Genomic DNA, 24,367 nt, shown 5'->3' with positions numbered 1-24,367 from the left:
TAACGCAAAGCAGTGCTTCGCTCTGCTTTGCTTTACATTCAGGGTACTTTCCAGCCCAAAACAAGTTTGTGCACTGGAAAGTAAAATAGGAAAGCAACAATGCTGAGTACTGAGGTAACAGTAAAAGAAAATACAAATTGCAAACTCTACATTGACTGTGATCACTTTGCTGTTTGTAAAGCTGTCCACAAGCAATAACTCCTAGAGCATTATTCATGATGACTAGCTCATTATGAAACAATGGAAAATTAAGAACATATTACACTATAACGAATGCTGCATGTGGTTAAAATATTGGAATTATATCATATATATATATATATTGTAACAAATTAATTAAAGTAAGATGATCTAGAATAGATACCTACAGATTAATATCTAAATTCCCGGTGTTCAGATCCACAAGATATTTGCTCATAAAACCTTCTTTGTCCCTGGTTACGGTTTTTCACAGTATCTTAAATGTTGCGTATCTCATGATCCGAGGTGCTAATGACAAGGAGTCAACAGTTCATGTCCAGGAAGGACAGATCCTGATACTGAAAGACCTCAAACAGGGTTTGGGAGATCAGGGGAAATCATGTTTGTTCCACTTAGGAAATAAACATGTACTTGGCCCATGAAGCACCTTTGTGATCTGGCTAGGAAAAGTTTAAGCAAGGTACTGGACCTCACCACAGTCACGCTGACAGGAAGCCACCAAATGTAACTCAAGGGATGTCGCTATGCAGGGTGCTGGACCTTGGCACAGTGAAGCTGACAGGAAGCCACCAAGTGTAACCCAAGGGATGTCGCTATGCAGGGTGCTGGACCTCGGCACAGTGAAGCTCACAGGAAACAACCAAGTGTAACTCAAGGGCTGTCACTGCTCAGGGTGCTGGACCTTGGCACAGTCAAGCTGACCAGAAACCACCAAATGTAACTCCAGGGCTGTCACTACTCATCTCACTTACAGATGTGATAGGATTTTGGGCACTCCTCCTTTGCTCTCTAGTGAAGGATTGACAAGATTCCTGCTGTTCCAGGTCAACATCTGTAGACTCCTGAGGCTGGTAATGGCCTCTGTGTAGGCAAGGTTAGCAGCAGGGCAGGCCAACAGTGATTCAGCAGGCACTCGGCTTATCCCTAGCCTTGTGAAGTGATAGCACTCAACCTCATCTCCTCTTGCAACAAGAACCGTAGCAGGGTCAACACGCGTCTGTGTTGAGGAAGTGCCAGAATAAGACTTCAAATGTTTTCCCAGCCTCTTGGCATCTGGACATTAGCATCATAAACATCAATTAGGACTCTTTGCGGCCCCTAAACTGCATCTTGCAAAACCTGGGTCTTTGCTTGAGACCCCTGTATTTAAAATGAAAGCAGATTTTATTTGACTTCATTGCCATGAAGAAACTGCTATCTAGTGAAACACCCCATTAGGTTGTGTTTTTATTCGCACTAAGGCTGTAGAAGATTACTTTTTACTTTTTGTGCTCTTTAATGGAGGCATGACTACAGCTTCACTCACTGAAGTTGTTTTCAGGGGCCTGCGCCGTCAGAAGACAGAGACCTTGCAGCCTTGGGTCCATAATCAGCACCAATGAAGCTCCACCAGTTTGGGGGAAACACACCAACAACCATCGGGTACAAACATACTGGTTTTCTAACTTGAGTATTGCATTAGTGGTTTTCGAACTTGACGCATGGCGTCAGCACTCTTTCACAAACAGTGTCCAGTGCAATTTTGAACTTGTTTGGCCTGGAAACAGGTGCCTGGAACAGGAACTTCATAGCAGATAAGAAATTGGTGTTTCTGGTAATACACTAGCTTAATGCAATTCAGAACTCCGCTATGTCCACCAAGATGGACCGTGTTATCAAACTGAGGCTAAAATTACAAATTCAATGACATTACAATTCAGTGAAGCAGATTTTGGCCACAGTAACGATAGTGGAGAGAGTAAGTTTGCAAACCATAAGGTTGTATGATCAAACTAGTAAGATTACAATCTTAATCAGTTAATTAATCATAAAACGAGATTCACCTGAATACAGCATACATAAGGATGAACAATGTAATTTTAATTTGGTAAAAACTGGCACTGCATTATTAAAAGCTGCCGCTACAAATAAAGCAAAATTTTATTTTCATAAGGAAACACCCTAACTCTAGCTAGAGACGTGGCAGGATGGGGAATTCAAAAGCAGAAGGTGCCAACAAATTTACCCTTGAAAGAGGAACCAAATATAGGGGTAGATTTACAAGAAGATGCCGCACCGTGGCACCGCAAGCCCTTTAGTTGTGCCATGCTGCAACACTTTCAGAGCATGGGTTGGCATCATATTTATAATTGATATGTCGCATTCCTGTGCTCTCACCTGCTCTGGCGCACAAGCAACTGCCATGCGCTGGCGCAGGCACCCTTGGACCATGGTGCAAGGATGCCTGCGTCATGGGGAGATTGTTTTTGTGCAGGAAGGGACACCTTCCTGAACAAAAATAATCACTATATGCATTTTCCTCCTTCAATGCCTGCTGTACAATGCAGCATGCATTGAAAGAGGAAAAAAACGAGGATAAATTAAAACATTTCTCCTCGTTGCGCCTCGCTACGCAACCCCTAGGGTGGCATAGGATACTGAGCACTTCCAAGTTTATGAATCCTCATAAATCTATTCAGGTGTCTGGTTCCATGGGTGTTGCGTGGGAACACCCACAGCAACACCCATGGAACGCTCTTTCACGCAAAGTGCTGCATGTAAAGGGGCCTTATTCACAAGGACAGGAAAGGACACGCAGGGTGGCTTTTCCTGTCCTTGAAAATATAGTGCAGAGAAATGCGCTGCCAGTGCATCACAAAAAGTCACCTAACGGCAGTGCAAGCGGCTTGTAAATCGGGCCCATAGTTTCCAATTCAAATAGGAAGAAATATGCTTGCTCCAGAGTATAACTCTAAGAGCAGGAATATAAAGAGCAATGGTCTCAAGAGAAGGGAAAAAATTCTCCCTAATAAAGTGGATGGGGTAAGAAATCTTACTAACTAGCAAGTTTCACACACGTAACATCTAGATGTTACATCCGACAAAATTCTACCAGGCAGGACCCAATCAGAATGCTGTGTTGTGGGACAGGGAGGGAGCAGGAGAGCTATGATATGGCTCTCTCCTCCCATTTCCCTAGTGGTGCTAATTTCAGCTTCCGTGCTCCAGGCACATACCCTAGTGCCATAACGCTAGTGTGTGTGCCTGAGCCTAGCATAGGTTTTGTACAGGAAGGATACCCTTCCTGCACAAAATACTATGCCTAGACAAGTTCGAAAACTTTTCCCACTTTGTGTGTGTGCTGCACAGTCAGAAAAGAAAGGAGAAATCGAAACATTTTTCCTAGTAACACCTACTTTGAAGTAGCATTAACTGTTTAAGCTAAATTCTATCTACAATTCTTTGTAGATAGGTTTTTTGGATCAAAAGGAATGGACAGTAGCATGGGACCGTCCATGTACCACCCATGTAATGCCCACTTGGCGCTAAGTAACACAAAGCAGTGCGTTGCCCTGCTTTGCTTTACATTCAGGGTACTTTCCAGCCCAAAACAAGTTTTGCACTGGAAAGTAAAATAGGAAAGCAACAATGCTGAGTACTGAGGTAACAGTAAATGAAAATACAAATTGCAATCTCTACATTGACTGTGATCACTTTGCTGTTTGTAAAGCTGTCCACAAGCAATAACTCCTAGAGCATTATTCATGATGACTAGCTCATTATGAAACAATGGAAAATTATGAACATATTTCACTATAACGAATGCTGCATGTGGTTAAACTAATGGAATTATATCATATATATATATATTGTAACAAATTAATTAAAGTAAGTTGATCTAGAATAGATACCTACAGATTAATATCTAAGTTCTCGGAGTTCAGGTCCATAAGATATTTGCTCATAAAACCTTCTTTGTCCCTGGTTACGGTTTTTTCACAGTATCTTAAATGTTGCGTATCTCATGATCCGAGGTGCTAATGACAAGGAATCCACAGCTCATGTCCAGGAAGGACAGATCCTGATACTGAAAGACCTCAAACAGGGGGAAACACACCAACAACCATCGGATACAAACATACTGGTTTTCTGACTTGAGCATTGCATCAGTGGTTTTCGGACTTTACGCATGGCGTCAGCACTCTTTCACAGTGTCCAGTGCAATTTTGAACTTGTTTGGCGTGGAAACAGGTGCCTGGAACTGGAACTTCATAGCAGACAAGAAATGGGTGTTTCTGGTAATACACTTGCTTGGTGCAATTCAGAACAGATGTTGGCCACAGTAACGATAGTAGGAAAGTAAATTGCCAAACCATAAGGTTGTCTGATCAAACTAGTAAGATTACAATCTCAATAAGTTAATTAATCATAAAACGATATTTACCTGAATACAGCATACATAAGGATGATCTATGCAATTTCAATTTGGTAAAAACTGGCACTGCTTTATTAAAAGCAGCGGCTACAAATAAAGCAACATTTTGTTTTCATAAGGAAACACCCTAACTCTAGCTAGATACGTGGCAGGATGGGGAATTCAAAAGCAGAAGGTGCCAACAAATTTAGCCTTGAAAGAGGAACCAAACATAGGGGCAGATTTACAAGAAGGTGCCGCACCATGGCACCGCAAGCCCTATTGCTGCGCCACTTCCAAAGCACAGGAATGTAACATATTTACAATAGTATGTCACATTCCTATGCTCTCCCCTGCACTGGCGCACAAACAGCTGCCATACGCAGGCGCAGGCACCCTTGCACTATGGTGCAAGGATGCCTGCGTCATGGGGAGATTGTTTTTGTGCAGGAAGGCGACCTTCCTGCACAAAAACAATCACAATAGGCATTTTCCTCCTTCAATGCCTGCTCTAAAATGTAGCATGCATTGAAAGAGGAAGAAAATGAGGAGAAATGAAAAAAGTTCTCGTTGTTGCGCCTCGCTACGCAACCCCTAGGTTGGCATATCATACTGATGCACTTCCAGGTTTATGAATCCTCGTAAATCTATTAATGTGTCTGGTTCCATGGGTGTTGCGTGGTAACATCCATAGCAATACCCATGGAACGCCCCTTTCATACAAAATGCTGCGTGTTAATTGCCCATATTTACAAGGACAGGAAAGGCCACGCAGGGTGGCTTTTCCTGTCCTTGTAAATATGGCGCTGAGAAATGCGCTGCTAGTGCATCACAAAAAGTCACCTACTGGCAGCGCAAGGGGCTTGTAAATCGGCCCCATAGTTTCCATTTGAAATAGGAATAAATATGCTTGCTCTGGACTACACCTCTATGAGCAGGAAAATAAAGAGACATGGTCTCAAGAGAAGGTAAAAAAGTCTGCCTACTAAAGTGGACGGGGGTAAGTAATCTTACTATCTCGCAAGTTTCACACACGTAACATCTAGATGTTACATCCTACAAGGTTCTACCAGGCAGGACCCAGGCAGGAAGCTGTGTTCCTCCTGTGCTTGGTGTCAACCTCCTTCGCTCATGGTGGGCTTCATGATATCACACATGGGAGCATTCACCTACTCTGCTGCAATCCCGAGCAGGCGGTTGAAATCGTTGTTCAAGCTATCTAACAACTACCATACAACCTTAAAAATACAAGCTAACAAAAACAGCATTTTCAACCAAGAATACAATAACCCGTGTCTGAAACAGATTATGCACAGGAAGCAAAAACACAACATTTATTTCAAGATCGAGTTGAGGACCTAGGCACACTCACAATAGCTCTAAGAAGATTAGAATAAACTAATGGGCATATGTATCAAAGGGTACATTTCCGATTCTCAAATAGCGATTTTTAGAGAATCACTATTTGAGAATCGCAAACGCTATGTATGTAAGATTTGCAAATAATTTTGCAAATCCTACATATTCCTTAATTGCGAATCGCAAATTGTGATTCGCAATTAGGGAATACCTCCCCATGCATTCCTATGAGACTAGAGGCCCATAGGAATGAATGGGAAGACATTCTCAAATGCGATTCTCAATTAGAGAACCGGAAATTGAGAATGCAATTTCAAGGGTGCCAGGGTGTCAAAAGGACAGCCTGTTGCACACCCGGAATGTACATGTGTGCACATGTGGCACACATACATGCCCTAAGGGCATGTATGTGCACCACATGGCACTTTGAAAAATGCAAAAGAGTGCATTTTTCTAAGAAATTGCAAATTACCACCAACTTGAAGTTGGTGGTAATTTGTGATTTCTTAAGGAGAAATTGCACAACTTGGGTGCTTTTTACATCGCATTTAAGGAATTGCAATTTGCGATTCCTTATTTTGCGAGGCCTTTTTCCATTCATACATCCCACTTAGCTAAATTGCGATCGCAAACACCGAAATTCGCAGAATTTCGGCATTTGCGATCGCAATTTTGAATGATACATATGGCCCCAAATCTTGTTGATGAAGCAAGGTTTCACACGTAAAGTGACTTGCTTCTACTCAACTCTCTCGAAATAATATTAATGTACTAAGTAACATGTTTTTTCTTATTAATATTGTTTTACACGACATATTAGACATCTGGGCGAAGCTTGTCCATGTGCTTTTACTTACTATAATCCGCTCGCATTAAAATGGCTGCTGCTACGTGGGATTTTCTACTACGCATGCGTCTGTCATGCTCATGCGATATGCTTGGTGGGAAAACTTTTGCTTCTGCGCACTTGAACTAAGATGGCCGTTCTATGCCCTAACGTACATGAAACTTGCATCGCTGCTTTGCTAAGCTGTTGGTTTTTGGTTAATATCTAATGCAATAGTTTAAATAAATCAAATGGGAATAGAGTAGAAAGAAGGGGTATACAGTGCATTCATTTATTCTGTGTCTCTAAAATGTTTTCTTTTCTATTTTTACATGTTACGAATTTTGGGCCTAAATACTCTGTTGAACTCCATCTTTGGAGAAACTGCGCCTGTGCGACAAACGTTCTGAGCCACTGAAGCTGTAGCCTTAAACTCAAGCCAATCAGACAAGGATGGCAAGAACTATGAAAAGAGTGAACTCCTTACCCTGCCAGAGGAACCTGAATTGAATAAAATGTTTTTTTATATCTTTTTGTTACATTTCACTTCCGGGCGGAATAAAAGTACATGGGAAGATAAAGTTATGGGAGGGAACATTTTGAATATATGATTGACAAGTTACCTCATCGTAATATGGTATGATGACTACTCCTCGTTCTTTGTCCAATAAAATTGTGGGATTCACACATTTGCAACATTTGGGGGTGGTACACTGACCTGGAAAATAGTCTAATAAGGGTAGGCTTAGCTAGTTAGTTTGTCCAAATTATCCGAATAGCTGACCTGTCACTGACCCAACGTACTCAATAGGTGATCGGGAGCAGAGTTGCTGGTGGAGCACTCTGTCAGAAGATTCAATAACCCAATCGGGGTTCTGGGAAGGAGATTGATGACCCAATCGGGGTTCGACTGTTAGCTGCAGAAAGGGTTTACAACGCTGGCGTTTGAACTTTAGCTGTGGTGCTGGTCTTAGCCTGTGGTGGTCCTGTCCTGATTCAATTTTATCTGTCCTGGTTCTGAAACTGATCTGCACCTGTTCTTTCCTGCTGGCACCTGTACTTTGGGATTCTAGTTCCTTGACTTAGTCCGTGGCCAGGGTTGGTCACCACACCATTCTAGGTAACTATAAAGTGTGGGTTTGTCATTGTATTGTTGTCCCTTTTCTTGACCCACCCTTTGTTTAAATGCTTATCGATATTTTCTCTCCAAATTATTTGCATATGTTCATGTTTAAACCTGCATCATTCTAAATAGAATAAGAAATTAATTGAATTCATGTTTTTCAAAACTCTTCAAAGATTTTTCTTAGATAAAATAACTTACATTTTTCCCGAGTCTGTGGTTATTCTATGAAATGCTGAATGTTATTTTTCTACCTATTTTCTTGCTAACTCCCTTTATCATTTAGGTGTATAGGTAACGGTGGCTTGGAATTGGTAAGACAAAATGGTATAGATCCCGAATTGTAAATTCCCAATTAATTGAGTGTAGGTTTACATGTTTAATGTATATATAGATATATGGGCCCAGGTGAGTATGTTGAGCAGGTGAGCCCGCGCTCTATCAGTTATTTTGGTAGCAGAGGTAAGGTTAGGAATTAGTGTAGATAGGTAGTTAGTTTAATATTGATCGATTATTAATTATTGATTTTATGCATTAACCAAAATTGTTCGCACCTGTTTTATGTTTTGTCTGGAAACCCCGGGGGCAGAATAACAGGTGGTAAATGGAAGCCACTCTGTAGTGAGGTCACTTGTCCGAGGAAATAAGTGTATGGTTAGGTAAACCGGAAGCACCGTTTAGGGATTTTTTCTGTATAAATGTGTGAATAATTGATAGCAAAGAGTTCGCTAGTAAAACATTGGTGTGATATCACCTAGAAAGGTCACACTGGAGGAGTAGCAGGTTCTTCTGAGCTTGATTGACAGCAAAGGGGTTCGTTGGTGAAACTTTGGCCTTACATAACCTAGAAACGGTAAGCCCGAGGAAGTAACAGCTTCTCTGATGCTTGTGTGAAAGGTAGACGGAACGGGATCTACTTATAGTGTATGATGAGTAAACGGAAGGGAGATACACGCAGTGAATATAAATTATTATTTTCTTTTGAAATAGTTACTCAGACACAGTGGCAAATGTTTTTACGTTGTTAGTTAATGAAAAATGAGCATTTAAAATAAAATCTCTCGTATTACTTTGCAAAGGAGGGAGTCAGTTGCGGAGCTGCACTGACGTCACTGGTATTGGTTGAGACTTGTAGCTGAGGAAATATTGTAAAGGAGGGGTGAGTACAGGAGCGTGAGAACTTGTCTCACGAGAAAAGCCGTGCAATTATCGGCTGAATTTATTTGGATTCTAATTGTTGATTGGTCATTGAAAATAAGAAACGCATTGGTATTGGAGGTTTTTCGTAAACAAACTGAGTGTCATCAAGAAGTAAAAGCGGCATAAAATATATGTCGCATTTAGATCCAGGATTCATAGGAAATAGACCAGATAGAAAATATCTAGGTTTTGCTAAAGAACAGATGATAAGAGGGAGACCTTACATCATGTACGGAGGTAAAAGAAAAATGTTGTTTGTCAAGAAAGTGAAACATATCTTTAAAAATGATAAGCCAATAAAAAACAGGGAAGGGATTATTATTCCACCACCGAATACGCCCACATCATACATGATGGTTGAAAGGGGCAATCACACTTGCATATGGTTAGAAAACTGGATAGAATATACAAAAGATGATGTAATTTTGGTATTTCCGGAAAATGGTACCTCCAATTGTAGAGTTTTGTACAATTTAAGAGCATGCATGAATTAATTAGATCCAAGACCTAGATTAACCCAATATGAGACATTGGAGGAATGGGAAACAGAGGCTTTTGAGCGAGACAGATCTAGAAGTGATAAAAGTATAAGTACATTTTATCCTAAATTTCCTAAAGAGACGAGAGATAAGCAGATGAAACAATGGAGACAGTCTATGCTAGTGAAAGGATTATATTCTGTCTGAGCATTAGAAGAACAAACAGGGAGTAAAAGCACTGTGAAAAACAACAAATGTAATGACAAGTACTGATCCAGTAGATGATTATTTGGAGGATTTATTAATGAAAAATCTGCCACCTTATAATGAAGAGCAGAATCAGACAAATCCTAATGCTCCATTCTTAAAGCCCACAAGTTCCACAAGTGTTACATGAGGCATCATTAGAAAAAGTTTTACAGGAAGAAGAACGAGAAGCAATATTTAGGCAAAGGAATGAGATCATTCAGAAAATTACACAGTTAAATATCAGGCCTGAAGCCTTGATAATCCCAGTGACTATAGGTGCAGTTGTTCCTTTATATGGAGATAAACAAACCAGTCCTATACCTCCTGTTCTAACTACGCCTGTAGTGCAGTCAAGAAAAGAAACACTAATAGTGGATGATCAAGCAAGTTAATGTGAGTCAGAAATTTCTTTGATGGATTTACCTATAGGAGAACCAGTAAGTGGCTCAGCTAGGAAAACTACACCTGTAAATTCTAGAGAGGTGCAAATAGAAACTTCTTCAGGTACGAGAAGTGCTACTGTAGTTACCCCAGAAGAAATTGAAAGATGGTCCAGAGAAAACGAAAAACCAAAATCACAGTCAAAGACATTGGATATTTTAAAATTAAGGGACGAATTGGAAGAAATGATTGCTGGAAATGTGGGATTAGACCTATTGAATGCATTAAATGAAGATGAATTGTTGTTTATATGTCGAAGTATCACCCGAAATACAAAAACATTTCATGAAAAATGTACGAGTTTGGCAAATGAAATGGGGATTGACATTGGTAAATCAAAAGTGTTACAGAAACCATATTGAGCTGAATTTTCTGACAAAGATTTAGAAAACATGAATGTGTCAGGTCGAAAGTAACAGATTAAGGAATTGTTATCATTATTGCAGAAATGGGATGGTATAGACAGATGGAAAGCTAGATGGTTAAAGAAAAAAGAAAAAGCTCAAGGGAAAAACACCGTAACCGAATATATGTTGAAAGAAACAGAGAAAGTGGAAAGGTTGTGTCCAATGAGAGAAGTACCAGGTGGAGGGTATGTACATGTCCCATGGTCCCAACAAGATATTTTGTCATTTACAAATGATTTCCCGAAACTCAGAGAGAAACCTGTAGAATGGTACAGGCAGGTCGAAAGATTTGTGAAAGTCTCAAAAGTATTGTTAAAAGATCTAGATGTGTTATTCGAAATTGTTGTTCCTGTTGATTTATGGACAAATTGCAAAATTGCATTAAACTGGCCAAATGATGAGTGTCCTAGAGACCCAAAAACAGGAGCACCATCAGATGAGGTGATGAGGAAATATAGGGGCAGATGTATCAAGTGTTTTGCATGTCGCAAATGCTTCGAAACGCATTTTCGCAGCGTTTGCGACATCAAAAAGTGCAATTGGCATGTATCAAAGAAATCGCATCGCATAATAAGAATTCGCATTTTTTGCGAATTCTTAGTGTGCGAGAAGTGTTTATTCGCAGAATAAATAGCGGTTTCCAATTTTGCCTATCCCTAAGTTAGCGAAAATCGATTTTAAGAAATCGCAGCAGTATATAAGATAATATCGCAAATAGCGATTTCTCAAAAATCGCATTTTAAGAAATCGCTATTAACACCAAGTAGAAGCAGGTGGTAAAAAAAACAGATATAAAAAGGCTCCCAGAATGCATCCTCTTACTTTTCAAAATGGCGGGACTGTACCTGATTGCCAAGAGGCTGCACATTCAAGCTCTTGCCCAGAGAAGACAAAGACAGGAGAGAATCTTCAGAATACGCATTACGCTGTTCCAGCAGACTCAGAAGGAGATCTATGAAAAATACAGGCTACATCCTCACACCATTCTTGACCTGATAAATGAATTGGAACCTTTTTTGGCACATCCAACAGGCAGAACACAATCAATACCAACACATGTGCAGGTATTGTGCTCACTGCACCTTTTGGCTTCTGGCTCTTTTCAAACTGTAATTGCAGAGGTTGGTGGAGTGTCACAGAGTTCCCTATCACGTTTATTTCATGTGTTCCTGGACGCAATGCTAAGGAGACTACAACATCATATATATATCTCCAATAAACAACAAGCCATACAGGAAACAAAGTTGGATTTCTATCAAATTGCAAGATTTCCACATGTGATTGGATGCATTGATGGAACCCATATTGCCATCACTCCACCTGCAGCCATTGAATATGTATTCCGAAATAGAAAAAGCTACCACTCGCTAAACATCCAGATCATATGCAATGCCAAAAACATTATCAATGACATTGTAGCCAAGTTTCCAGGGAGTACACATGACTCTTTCATCTTCAGACATAGCGCAATTCATAGTCGTCTTAGTGCTGGTCAGTTTGGAGATGTATACCTGCTAGGTGAGTAACACTCATGCAAACATCCATCCATCCATTCATCAAAATGAAATGGGACATACAGTTACTTTTTTCTCTCTTACTTGCAGGTGATAGTGCCTACGCAGTGCGTGATTTCATACTTACCCCATACTTGAATCCTGCAAATGCAAGTGAAAGACGGTACAACAGGGCACACCGGTCCACACGTGGGGTAATTGAACGCACATTTGGAGTATTAAAAAGCCGTTTCAGATGCATACACAAAAGTGGAGGTGCATTGCAATACAATCCAGAGACATGTTGCAAAATTGTGACAGCATGTGCAATGCTGCACAACATGGCAATTCGCAAAGGCACAGAAATTGAAGTGAGTGACTCTGACTCATCTGATGATGATGATAACCCTCCACCAAGAATGGCAGTGGCAGGAGTGGCTGGCCATCAAAGAAGGACAGAGATTACACGAAATTATTTTTAGGTAAGAAAAAACTAAACACAAAATCAAGTTTGCAATTGTTCTTTTAATTCACAACATGCAAACTGTAGTACTATCTGTTTGAAACATTTCTTTGAATTTTTGTTAAATGAAATATCCGTACGTGGTAAAGAAAAGAAAACAGTTTCTCAATGCAATTCTGCTGCATGGGTCATTAATCATAGTCATTTTTTGCGCTGGCGGCTGGAAGCATGTTGCTCCTGTGAAGGCATGGCCTCTTGCTCAGGTCCGGTAGTGGAACGCCTTCCACTTCTGCGTTGGATCATTATGTTAGTTGGGGTAGGGTTTCTACTACTCCTACTGGAGTTGTCCTCACTTTCTCCAGAGCATAGGAGAGCGCTTGCACCTGAGTTGGTGGTTTGCATGCTTTCCAAGACCGATGTCATTTTGTCCACACTCTTTGCCATTTCCCGTGTGCAGTCACTTAATTCTCGCTGCATATTGATGCTGCGCCTTGTAAAATTGCTTGTGACTGCACAAAGCCTGTTGATGGCCTTGGTGTATGTATGCATTCTGTCTTGCGCAGCCTTTGCAGCCCAGTTATGTGCTTTTTCAGTTTTGACCAGTGTCAGGCAGAGTTTGTCAATTGAAGCAGCCATGCCTTCCTGATTTTTGTTAGATTTCAGAAGCTGCCTATTTATTGATCGCAGTGCCTTGTGTTGCAGGCGCTGCACCTGAAGCATGTCCTGCTCAAGGCCTGCGAACACTGTGCCTCCTTCACTTTGTCCTCTGTTACTCCCACATGTCTCCAGATGGAATGAGTGTGCCCTCTGGAGTTTGGGATTGCTGTTGTGAGTCCTGAGAGGACATTGTAACTGTCTCATGGGGGACTGATTCAACTTCAGAATTTTCTTCCACTCCCATTTGTTCCAGAGGTGCAACACGTCTGCCCTTCCTGTGTATGTTCAAATTGGGGACAGGGGCATCAGTAACTTCATCCTCATTTTCAGACGTCACATGAGGAGGAGTATTTTCAATAACATTTTCTGGCCTGGATTCTCTTGTCTGTTCTGTGGATGTAGAGTGTGGAATATAAATTTGTGTTTCTTTACAATTAAATGATTTCATTGCAGACTACAACTTGTACTACACTGCTTCAGCATGCCAAAGTACTACTTTGTAAAATGACATGTGTTACTATGATGATGAGTGTTACAATCTCAATGGGACTACAACTCCCATAATGCATTGCTCAATTCTGGTTTCACAGTGTAAGTGGACTACTATTTATCTGACTATGAGTTTCTGCACAGCACACACACACATTCTTTACACACATACATGGATGCAATTTGCATTCATCTTACCTTGTGTAGTTGTTGTGGGTTCAGAGCTGTCAATGATAGCCACTCCACTCACACTCTCAGGTAATAGGGTGGATTCTATCAGTTCCTCATGGGGTGTTGGTTGGTCCACAGCAGAAGTTCCACCACCTGTTTTGTTTGCCTCTTTACTTCTGTCAGCAAGTCTCTCCTTAGATCTGAGTCTCATATCGTACCACCTTTTTTTAATTTCATCAATGGAGCGAGTGGTGACTCCAACAGAGTTAACTTTTTCCTGGATCTCCAGCCAGATTTTCCTTTTCCTGGAGTCAGGCACTTTCAGTGCTTTTTTGCCAAACAGGTCCTCATGGTTACACACCATGTCTTCAATGAGCACTTCTTGCTCCTTTTCTGAAAACTTCTGCTTTCTTTTCCTCTTCTCCAAAGCCATTTCCTCCTGTGCCTTCTGTGACTCCATTGCTCTTCAAACAGGTCTGCTCTGCCTCAGCACACTCTTCCAACTGCCACTGGGTGTGGTTCTGTGTAGCAGGTGCAAGCAATCACTGGAACTACCTGGTTGTGATGTCATCAGGCTGTTCCTGCATTGCATGATTCCCGTTTTTTGCGATTTCTTAAATTGCGAAATTCGCTAATTTAGGAATCGCAAGATTATCGCACATTTCTCGCAGAATTCTTCATACATCCCATTTTGCGATTCCAAAATTGCGATTCGCTAAAAATCGCAATTTCGGTGTCACAAAATGGAATCTTGATACATCTGCCCCATAATCAGGTAATACTGTATTTAAAAGGAAAGGTATCTCCAAAAGAGACAGACTGGACTAGAATAGACAGAACTACCCAGAATAAAGCTGAATCTGTACATGCATATTATGAACGACTTTTACAAGTTTTTAAAAAGTACAGTGGTTTAGAAAATATTGACAACAAAGATATAACACATTTTATCTATCGATTTGTGTCTGGGCTAAAACCAGAAATTTCGCAATGGATTAAAGATCATAAAATCTGCTGGCAGGCCAAACCTGTAAATGAAATACTAAAATATGCAAAATATTGTGAAGATGAATTGGACAATAAACGAAAGAATTTAGAAGAAAAAGTAATGTGGGCGCAGGTAAAATTAGCAGAGCAACAAGAACTCCAAATGAAAAATATTCAGACCCAAGGAGATGGAAATGGTAATAAACCTAGGGGAAAGTTTAATCGAGAGGAAGCTAAAAAGACATTTTCTTGTCATGGGTGCGGCAAGTTGGGGCATTGGAAGAACGAGTGTAAGGCTGTATTAAATAATAATGTGCAAAATAATAATTTGAATTCACAGACACAGAATGAGGTATCGAAAAATCACAACAACAGGTAATACAAAACCAGTTACCATTGACTCCTATGCCAAACCCTGGGAGTCAGCCTACATACAGTGTAGATAATGAAATTAAATGAAAAATTCCACTTATATAGCGCATAACCACCCGGAGGCCTCGCAGCGCTTGGGAAGGAAGTGGTAAAAGGGATACAGTGACACCCCAATTTCTTGTGAGTGACTCATACCTTGATGACGATAGTTTCTGACGGTGCCTGAGGGGGGAGGGGGAGGAGTGCGTACTCGGAGCATCCTTGAAAGTAGATCAGTCAGGTCCATATATTGAAGGAAAGGTTGAAGGAAATGATATTTCCTTTCTGTTGGATACTGGCGCTACCCGTTCTACTGTGAGAACAGCAGACGCTCCAAACCTACCTCTCTCGGGAGAAGCGATCCAAGTAGTGGGCATTTCTAATAAACAAATTAGTACCCCAGTTACAGAATCAATGGAAATAAATGCACAAATGTGTTGTATGTGACACCAGTCCTGTAAATCTGTTAGGTAGGGATTTGCTGTGCAAAATGAACTGTACTATCTTTTGGACACCAAACGGTGTTCATAGAAGATTTGCCAAAAGAATTACAACATACGGTAGATCCTTAAGTGTGGGATTTCACAGGAAAAGATGTAGGATTAATGGCAAATGTTGACCCGGTAAAAGTGACAGTAAAAGAATATGCAGTTTATCCAAATATTCTACAGTACAAAATGAGCCCAGAAATAAAAGTAGGAGTTGCATTAGAAATAAAACGACTGGTTGAAGCAGGAATTTTACAGGAGATAATGAGCAGTCCATGTAATTCACCCATAATTGGCATCAAGAAACTGAGCGGAAAATACAGGGTCTTACAGGACCTCCGCAAAATTAATAAAATTGTCGTCCCATGTTGTCCAGTTGTGCCAAACCCTGCTGTGATTCTGTATCAAATACCATGGGCAGCAGGCTAGTTCACTGTAATAGACCTTTGCCATGCATTTTTCTCCATACCATTACATCCAGATAGCAAGTATCTTTTCTCGTTCAAATGACCATATCTACGTTTGGAATCGCGTCCCTCAGGGGTCCACGGAAAATCCCTCAATTTTTAATCAGATATTGAAAAAGTGCCTTGAATCTCTGATATTGCCCGGACAATCAGTCTTAGTGCAGTATATAGATGACCTATTGGTGGCATCTAAGAATCTAAAAGACTGTGTTACTGATACAATTGCTTTACTGAATCATTTAGGTAAAGGAGGACACAAAGTATCACCTGAGAAACTGCAATATTGTACCACATCAGTGAAATATCTGGGGCATCAGATACAAAGAGGTGTCAAAAGAGTTACCTCTGAAAGAATCAGAATAATTCAAAACATGAATCTACCTCAAACGCAGAAAGAAATCAGAATGTTTCTTGGAATTGTAGGATACTGCAGGCAATTGTGGGATTTGCTGTCCTAGCAAAACCATTGATACAAATGACAAAGAAAAGAGCAAAAGACCCAGTAGAATGGGATGATGAAAGCATGTCATCTTTCCTGAAATTACGAGATTGTCTGTGTTCAGCTCCAGCATTAGGAATGCCTGAATATTCGAAAGATTTTGCGTTGTTTTGTGATACACGAGACAATTGCGCACTTTCAGATTTGACTCAGACCCATGGTCTGATGAGACACCCTGTTGCATATTTTTCCTCTACACTGGGTCCAGTGACAGCAGCATTGCCAGGATGTCAAAAAGCAGTACCAGCAACTTGCATGAGTCTTGCGCAAAGTGAGTCCACTATTATGGGACATCCAGTAACAGTGTATGTCCCACATGCATTTGTGATTTTGTTAACCAGGACTTAAACTCAGTACCTAATACCTATTCGGCTGACTAAGTATGAACGACTTCTTGTAGGTGCAGAAAATGTGACAATTGCTAGGTGTAATATTCTGAACCCAGCAACATTGTTGCCTGAATCGCATTTTGCAGAAGTCAAAAATGAAATTGAACATAATTGCATTGATCTTACAGAATACTGCACTAAACCACGCCCACACATAAGAGAAGAGCCACTAATAAATTCAGAACATGAGCTATTTGTAGATGGTTCATGTATGCGACATGAGGAAGGAGGTTTGAGTGCTGCCTATGCTGTTTGCACTCTATGGGGTCCAGTCGAAGCATCATATTTACCAGGAGTAAAGTCTGCACAGGTAGCTGAACTAATTGCATTGATGAAAGCTTGTAAAATTGGGAAAAATCTGAAAGTGACAATTTATACTTATTGCCAATATGGCTATGGAGTTGTGCAAGATTTTGGCCAACTCTGGATGCAAAGGGAGTTTCTGACATCATCAGGCACTCCTATTAAAAATGGAAATTTTGTGAAAGATTTGCTAAAAGTAATCCAAATACCACAAACAGTAGCTGTGGTCAAGTGTGCTGCTCACCAATCTGGCAACGACAGCAGGTAACCGATATGCTGACCAATTAGCTCAATATTGTGGCAAAAATAAGATGACAATAAACAAGAAAACTGAACCAAAAGGAAACAACTGCCAACTTATGTTGCTTGAGAAAGTGAAAACGTGGGAAGAAGTGAAAGATTTGCAAAATGATGCCGAACAGGAAGAAAAAGAAGAATGGGCAAAAATAGGTTGTCAGAGAAGGGCTGGAGATGGTGTCATTGATTACCTTGATGGAAGGCCTGTGTTGGCAAACTGTATGCTTACCCCTATGGCTAGGATATATCATGGTGATTCTCATCTAGGGCGAGACGCTATGATAAGACTATTCAGACAAACTTTGTTCAATGCAAAGTTCAGGAAGGTTGCAGAGAGTCTTTCCCATAGGTGTTTGTTCTGCCAACAAATGAATCCTGGGAAAAGAACTGTAGTGTTGTCAGGAAAGATTGGAAAGGCAGAAGGTCCTTTTATTCGACTTCAGATTGATTTCATTCAGTTACCCCCTTGCAGAGGAATGAAGTATGTTCTTGTCATTGTCTGCCTATTTTCAAAATGGGTGGAAGCTTACCCTACACGTAGGAATGATAGCATCACAGTAACAAAATTACTACTTAGAGAGTTCATACCACATTTCGGTTTTCAACTAACGATTGAATCAGACAGAGGAAGACATTTTAATAATGAAATAATTGGTCTAATCTGTGAAGCATTTAAAATTGAGCAAAAGCTGCACTGTGCATACCTCCCAGAGGCCTCTGGAATGGTAGAACAACTGAATGGCATAATCAAGTCAAGATTGGGAAGGCTCTATGAATCAACTCGATTACAATGGCCAGATGCTTTACCTCTTGTTCTGATGGTACTCAGAAGCAATCCAGACAGAAAAACAGGTTTGAGTCCTAATGAAATACTCATGGGAAGAGCAATGAGGCAGGCATGGGTGCCAGGACATAAGCTGATAAATATATCTGATGACTTAGTACTAGAGTACTGCAAAGAACTGGCTGACCAAGTGCGTTCTATCTCTCACCAGGTTGGAGAAGACGCTGTCACCAGGCAAACAACTCCAGCACATGATCTGTTTCCAGGTGACTGGGTTGTAATAAAAGAACATACACGAGAATCTTGTCTAGCTCCAAGGTGGGGAAAGCCACCACAAGTGATATTGGTTACCACTACAGCAGTAAAATATAAAGGAATTCCGAACTGGATCCATGCAAGTCATACAAAAAGAGTGGCTGGACCTGATGAAACTGAAGCTGAAGGTTGTGCAGCTGAGGGGTCTCAAGAAAGTGATTCCGAAGTAGTTGATGATGAACAACCGAGCACCAGTCAGGAATGGATTCCAGTGATTGACATTCCTGCAGATATTGTGAGAACCAGAAGCCAGACCTGTTTAGATAGACAGAGTGATAGTGAGGATGAGTCAGGAATAGAAGAACATACTCAGATTACAGAAACCAAAGCCAATAGCAATTCTGAGGAGGAACAGATAAGGAAAGATCAATATATTCAGACATTCCAGATACCCGTCACAGTTCCAGAGTCTGAGAAGGGTCAGATAGGTAAAAGGGCGAAGGCTCAGGAAGAAGAAGAGATCGAGATACCTGAGCAGGATCAGTTAGATGTAGAAAAGCGTGTTCAGGAAGAAGAAAACAAATCAAATCAAAACCAACTGCAGCATACTCCTAAACAAAGTCAGATTAGCATCCAGGCAGAAGAAACAGAAGCAAGACCTGTACCAAGTCAGATAGAGAGGAATACAGATGACGTAGATATACAAATTGTGCCACAACTGAAAGAGAATAAAAGAGCAATTGAAGAAAAACAAAGCACAGCCAGCTAAAAGACTCGAAAGGGAGATAATTGGCCTGGTTTTGTCAAGAAACTAAAATTTCGTCTTAAACCAATAAATGAAGAACCAGAGCAAGTAAACGAAATATCAAGTCAAACTGGGCTTTCCACAGAACAACCATTGAGTCCGCGATTGAAAAGACTGAATAATAAGTTCAGAGGCCCTGAATGGAATTATGTCATCCTTGAAGATCTTGAAAAACTAGAACTGAGCGATGAAGATGATGACAAATTAATTGATGAACGAACAGACGAAGAAGTAAGACCAACTTGAAAATTTCACTGGTTAAACTTCTGTGAAAAGTCTCAAAGAGGGGCTAAGTCTCCTTAATCGAAAAATGGCTGATCATACTGTTAACGGTAAACCGAAAAGAAACTGCTTAAAAACATGCTGTAGAATATGCACATGTAGTGTAGTAATAATACTCATAGTATGGTTAGAATTGACAGTAGCTTTCCTTATCCAATGGATAGCAGTGTGAATAATGACACTAACATTCATGAGAAAGTAGATGTACTTGAAAAGTTAGATATACATGGAAGAATAGATAATGTTAAGCAGCAAAGAGTAGAAGTAGAAGCATCAGATGAGGAAGGATTACATTATGATAAAAATAGAAATAGAACACACCTGAATGTATTTGCAAATCTGTTAATACACTATGTAGATGCAATGGAAATAAGTAATTGCTATGTTTGTATGAAGCTACCATTATCTGTAGCAGAAGGCGTCACTTATCATCATTTGCCCCTGACTTATGGTATTTCATGTAGTATTTTAGCTAGTTTATTTTACAAGAAAGGACCTTTACAATATCATTATTCTAAAAGGATATATACAGTGAATAAGAGAGGAAAGAAAAGAAATATTAACGAAATAGAATTAGAAGAGCATAATGGACATTTGTACAAGAAAGTGAAAGATCTTCACATGAAAAATGAAAAGAATATTAACAGAAAGTTTGAAGAAATTGAGGTGGGTGAAGTGTAAAAGTTGGCATTTGTTTCACTAATTAGTGATGATATAAAGTATCATCAAAGAGGGGATTGATGGAGCAAGGTTTCACACGTAAAGTGACTTGCTTGTACTCAACTCTCTCGAAATAATACTAATGTACTAACTAACATGTTTTGTCTTATTAATATTGCATTACACAACATATTAGACATCTGGGGGAAGCTTGCCTATGTGCTTTTACAAACTATTACCCGCTCGCATTAAAATGGCTGCTGCTACGCGGGATTTTCTACTGCGCATGCGTCTGTCATGCTCACGTGATATGCTTGGTGGGAAAATGTTTGCTTCTGCGCACTAGAACTAAGATGGCCATTCTATGTCCTAACGTGCAAGAAGCTTGCATCGCTGCTTTGCAAAGCTGTTTGTGTTTGCATAATATCTAATACAATAGTTTAAATAAAATAAATGGGAATAGTGTAGAAAGAAGGGGTATACAGTGCATTCATTTATTCTGTGTCTCTAAAACTGTTTCTTTTCTATTTTTACATGTTACGAATTTTGGGCCTAAATACTCTGTTGAACTCCATCTTTGGAGAAACTGCGCCTGTGCGACAAAAGTCCTGAGCCACTGAAGCTGTAGCCTTGAACTCATGCCAATCAGACATGAATGGCAAGTACTATGAGAAGAGTGAACTCCTTACCCTGCCAGAGGAAGCTGAATTGAATAAATCATTTTTTATATCTTATTGTTACATTTCACTATCGGGCGGAATAAAAGTACTTGGGAAGATAAAGTTATGGGAGGGAACATTTTGAATATATGATTGACAAGTAACCTCATCGTAATATGGTGTGATGACTACTCCTCGTTCTTTGTCCAATAAAATTGTGGGATTCACTAATTTGCAACATTTGGGGGTGGTACACTGACCTGGAAAATAGTACAAGCAGGGTAGGCTTAGCTAGTTAGTTTGTCCGACTTGTCCGAATAGCTGACCTGTACCTGACCCAACGCACTCAATAGGTGATCGGGAGCAGAGTTGCTGGCGGAGCACTCTGTCAGAAAATTCGATAACCCAATCGGAGTTCTGGGAGGGATATTTATGACCCAATCGGGGTTCGACTGTTAGCTGCAGAAAGGGTTTACAATGCTGGCGTTTGGACTTTAGCTGTGGTGCTGGTCTTAGCCTGTGGTGGTCTTGTCCTGATTCAATTTGACCTGTCCTGGTTCTGAAACTGATCTGCATCTGTTCTTTCCAGGTGGCATCTGTACTTTGGGATTCTAATTCCTTGACTTAGTCCGTGGCAAGGATTGGTCACCACACCATTCTAGGTAACTATAAAGGGTGGGTTTGTCATTGTATTGTTTCCCCTTTTCTTTACCCACCTTTTGTTTAAATGCTTATCGATATTTTCTCTCCAAATTATTTGCATATGTTCATGTTTAAACCTGCATCATTCTAAATAGAATAAGAAATTAATTGAATTAATGTTTTTCAAAACTCTTCAAAGATTTTTCTTAGATAAAAAGAACTTACTTTTTTCCCCCGAGTCTGTGGTTATTCTATAAAATGCTGAATGTTATTTTTCTACCTATTTTCTTGCTAACTCCCTTGATCCTTTAGGTCTATAGGTAACGGTGGCTTGGAATTGGTAAGACAAAATGGTATAGATCCCGAATTGTAACTTCCCAATTGATTGAGTGTAGGTTTACCTGTTTAATGTATATATAGATATATGGGCCTAGGTGAGTATGTTGAGCAGGTAAGCCTGTGCTCTATCAATGTAATTCACCAGCTTCAGTAAATCTAAATATCAAACATGTGTACATACACATGCAGTGATTAAACAGGTTTCAGGTTAACATCATTTGTTTTATCTAGTTTCGAAACCGCTTCTGAAATGCTGCCATAGAACAAAACAAGCATCTGCCTATAATCGCTTGCAAATGAAAGTTAGTATGAGCTAAACACACCTCACCATCAAATTCTAAACTGCTTCATTATTTTACTAATGTGGAAGATCCTGCACCAGGTACAGAACTAAAGGGCTTAAATGTTCACAAGTGCTCTTTAGAAGAAGGAATAACAATAACAGTTGGTTCATTGTCTGAATCTAGTTTGAAAGTGCTAAAACCATTCCCTCGCTATAATGTATCATCTTATGTTAATTTTGGTATAGGTGTAACTGGTATTATGGAAAATAATACCTATTATGATGAGACATTGATTATGGGAACTAATAAGGCATTTGGGAATCCTTGTTCAACTTTGTTACTTTCAGGTGCGAACTTTAGTCTATCAGATGATTTATGCCATGTGAAGGCATAACCAAAGGCAAATGTGATGTGCAAAAGTAATTCTGTCAAGCTCTATTTAATTAAGAAAACAAGCTTAGTCCTTCGAATTGGGGCTGTAGATTATGGTCTACCAACTGACTCTGTTAGGAAGAGGGAAAGCTAATTTGGAGAGGCAAAGTTTATCCTCCGTTTGACAAACAAAATAGGGGTGTGTGCACTTCATATAATATCCTCTTGCATAATCAAGCTAAATTTCAGGAACATTACACAAGAGTCGCAAGCCTTTTATGCTAAATTTTATTATGAAATCTGTTCTTGTGTTCATTGTGGATCCAAGGACATATATTTCACTATAATAAGGGCAAAATTTCATATACTTTGAACAACAGCTGTTCATGGTCTGTTCTTGTGCTCATACAATTTTAAAGATTTGGGTGAAAGCAGAGCTTAGAAGCACAAAACGTCAGCTCTGTTTATTTGGTCACGCTGGACTTGGACAAAGTCACAAGTTCAGTTTGACCAAGATGAAGCGCGGGTCAGATACTGGGACCAAGTTAGGCCCACTAAACAAAGTACCTTAAATCCTGGTTGCAGAATTTAGCAAGATTCCACATCGGGGATGCATCGAGCAGCAGAGGTTCCTATTGGCTGCAGGCGGCGATGCGAGGTCTTGTGTCCCTGATGCGTCGTGCAGTGGCTGTTCCAATCAAGCAGTCAACACATCTTGTGAAATGAATTCCTGTGTCACCTAGAATGCTGTCGACAATGACTTGCAGTGCAAAGTCCGGCCTCTGGATGCGTTTTGCATCGATGGTTCTGAGAAGCTTGTGTCAGTCTCTAAACTTCTGCCTGTATTTTTTTAGGGTGAGGCCATACTTCCAGATAATGGTGTCCTTCATATAGGGGTACCTCATCCTGTCCCCCTTCTTTAGGGCTAGTAGGGCATCCCCCTCTTTACTAGGTATGTGCCTCCAGAGACTGCCCCCCTAATCCTCTTTAGGGAACCTATGCATCTCCAGAGCAACCTTCAACTTTCAAATACCTATTGATATCATCTCCCACAACAAAGTTAAGCACTACATCTTAAGTCATGTGGAGACGCCATAGGGCACTGTGGGTATGCTGCTACCATTACTACTGGAATCCATTTGCCGTGCCTTGAGTTCCAGCTATTTCATGCTCACCTCATGAGCCAGCAGCAATTTCTTCTAGCTAAGGCTCTCTCAGTCTGCTCTGCTTCAAATTTGAGCTTGGCCATTTGCAAGCTAAACTCCCTCTCAGTCTTCCTGTCTGCCAGCTCCTCTGGGGACAGGATGTTGGAGGTCACACTGCTTTCTGTTCTGGGAAGGGATTCCAATTCTGGAGGCAAGACATGCCCCCTATCTGTGTGCTACATTTCAGGATCTGCATCCAGGTCTTTTCCTTGTCCTTTGATATAATTATCCTGGTCATCCTGAGTTGCTGCCAGTGATTGATGAACTTCCACACAGGCCTTCAAAGCCTTCTAGAGCTCCATCTTTCTGTTGTTCCTATTAGCTGGCAGACCCCTCTATAAGAAGAACTCATTGAGCTCAAACAGTGTGTAGTTATCCAGGTTGGCAAGATCAAACTCCAGCCCTGCAGGTGACCCAAAGGCAAAGACAGTCAGCTAGAAAAAGGGTGAATTTGGAAAAAGCAAAAATGGGCTATCAAGGATAATTTCAAAAAGTAACAAGTTGGTA

General features: G+C 40.4%; 1 protein-coding gene across 1 annotated transcript in view; it reads right to left on the bottom strand.

Annotated features, from left to right (window-relative positions):
- LOC144752528 (trypsin-3-like) overlaps positions 1–13,051 on the bottom strand; it is a 317,381-nt gene extending 304,330 nt beyond the window's left edge. Inside the window, exon 1 of the mRNA XM_078640427.1 lies at positions 12,799–13,051. Within this exon, the coding sequence (XP_078496553.1) occupies positions 12,799–13,051 (253 nt within the window). The remainder of the gene's footprint in view (positions 1–12,798) is intronic.
- Positions 13,052–24,367: the final 11,316 nt, after the last annotated feature.

This window comes from Lissotriton helveticus, chromosome 5_1 (genome assembly GCF_964261635.1).
Source record: "Lissotriton helveticus chromosome 5_1, aLisHel1.1, whole genome shotgun sequence".
NCBI lineage: Eukaryota > Metazoa > Chordata > Amphibia > Caudata > Salamandridae > Lissotriton > Lissotriton helveticus.
The sequence above is the reverse complement of the archived record's forward strand: the minus strand, read 5'-3'. Positions and strand labels throughout refer to the sequence as shown.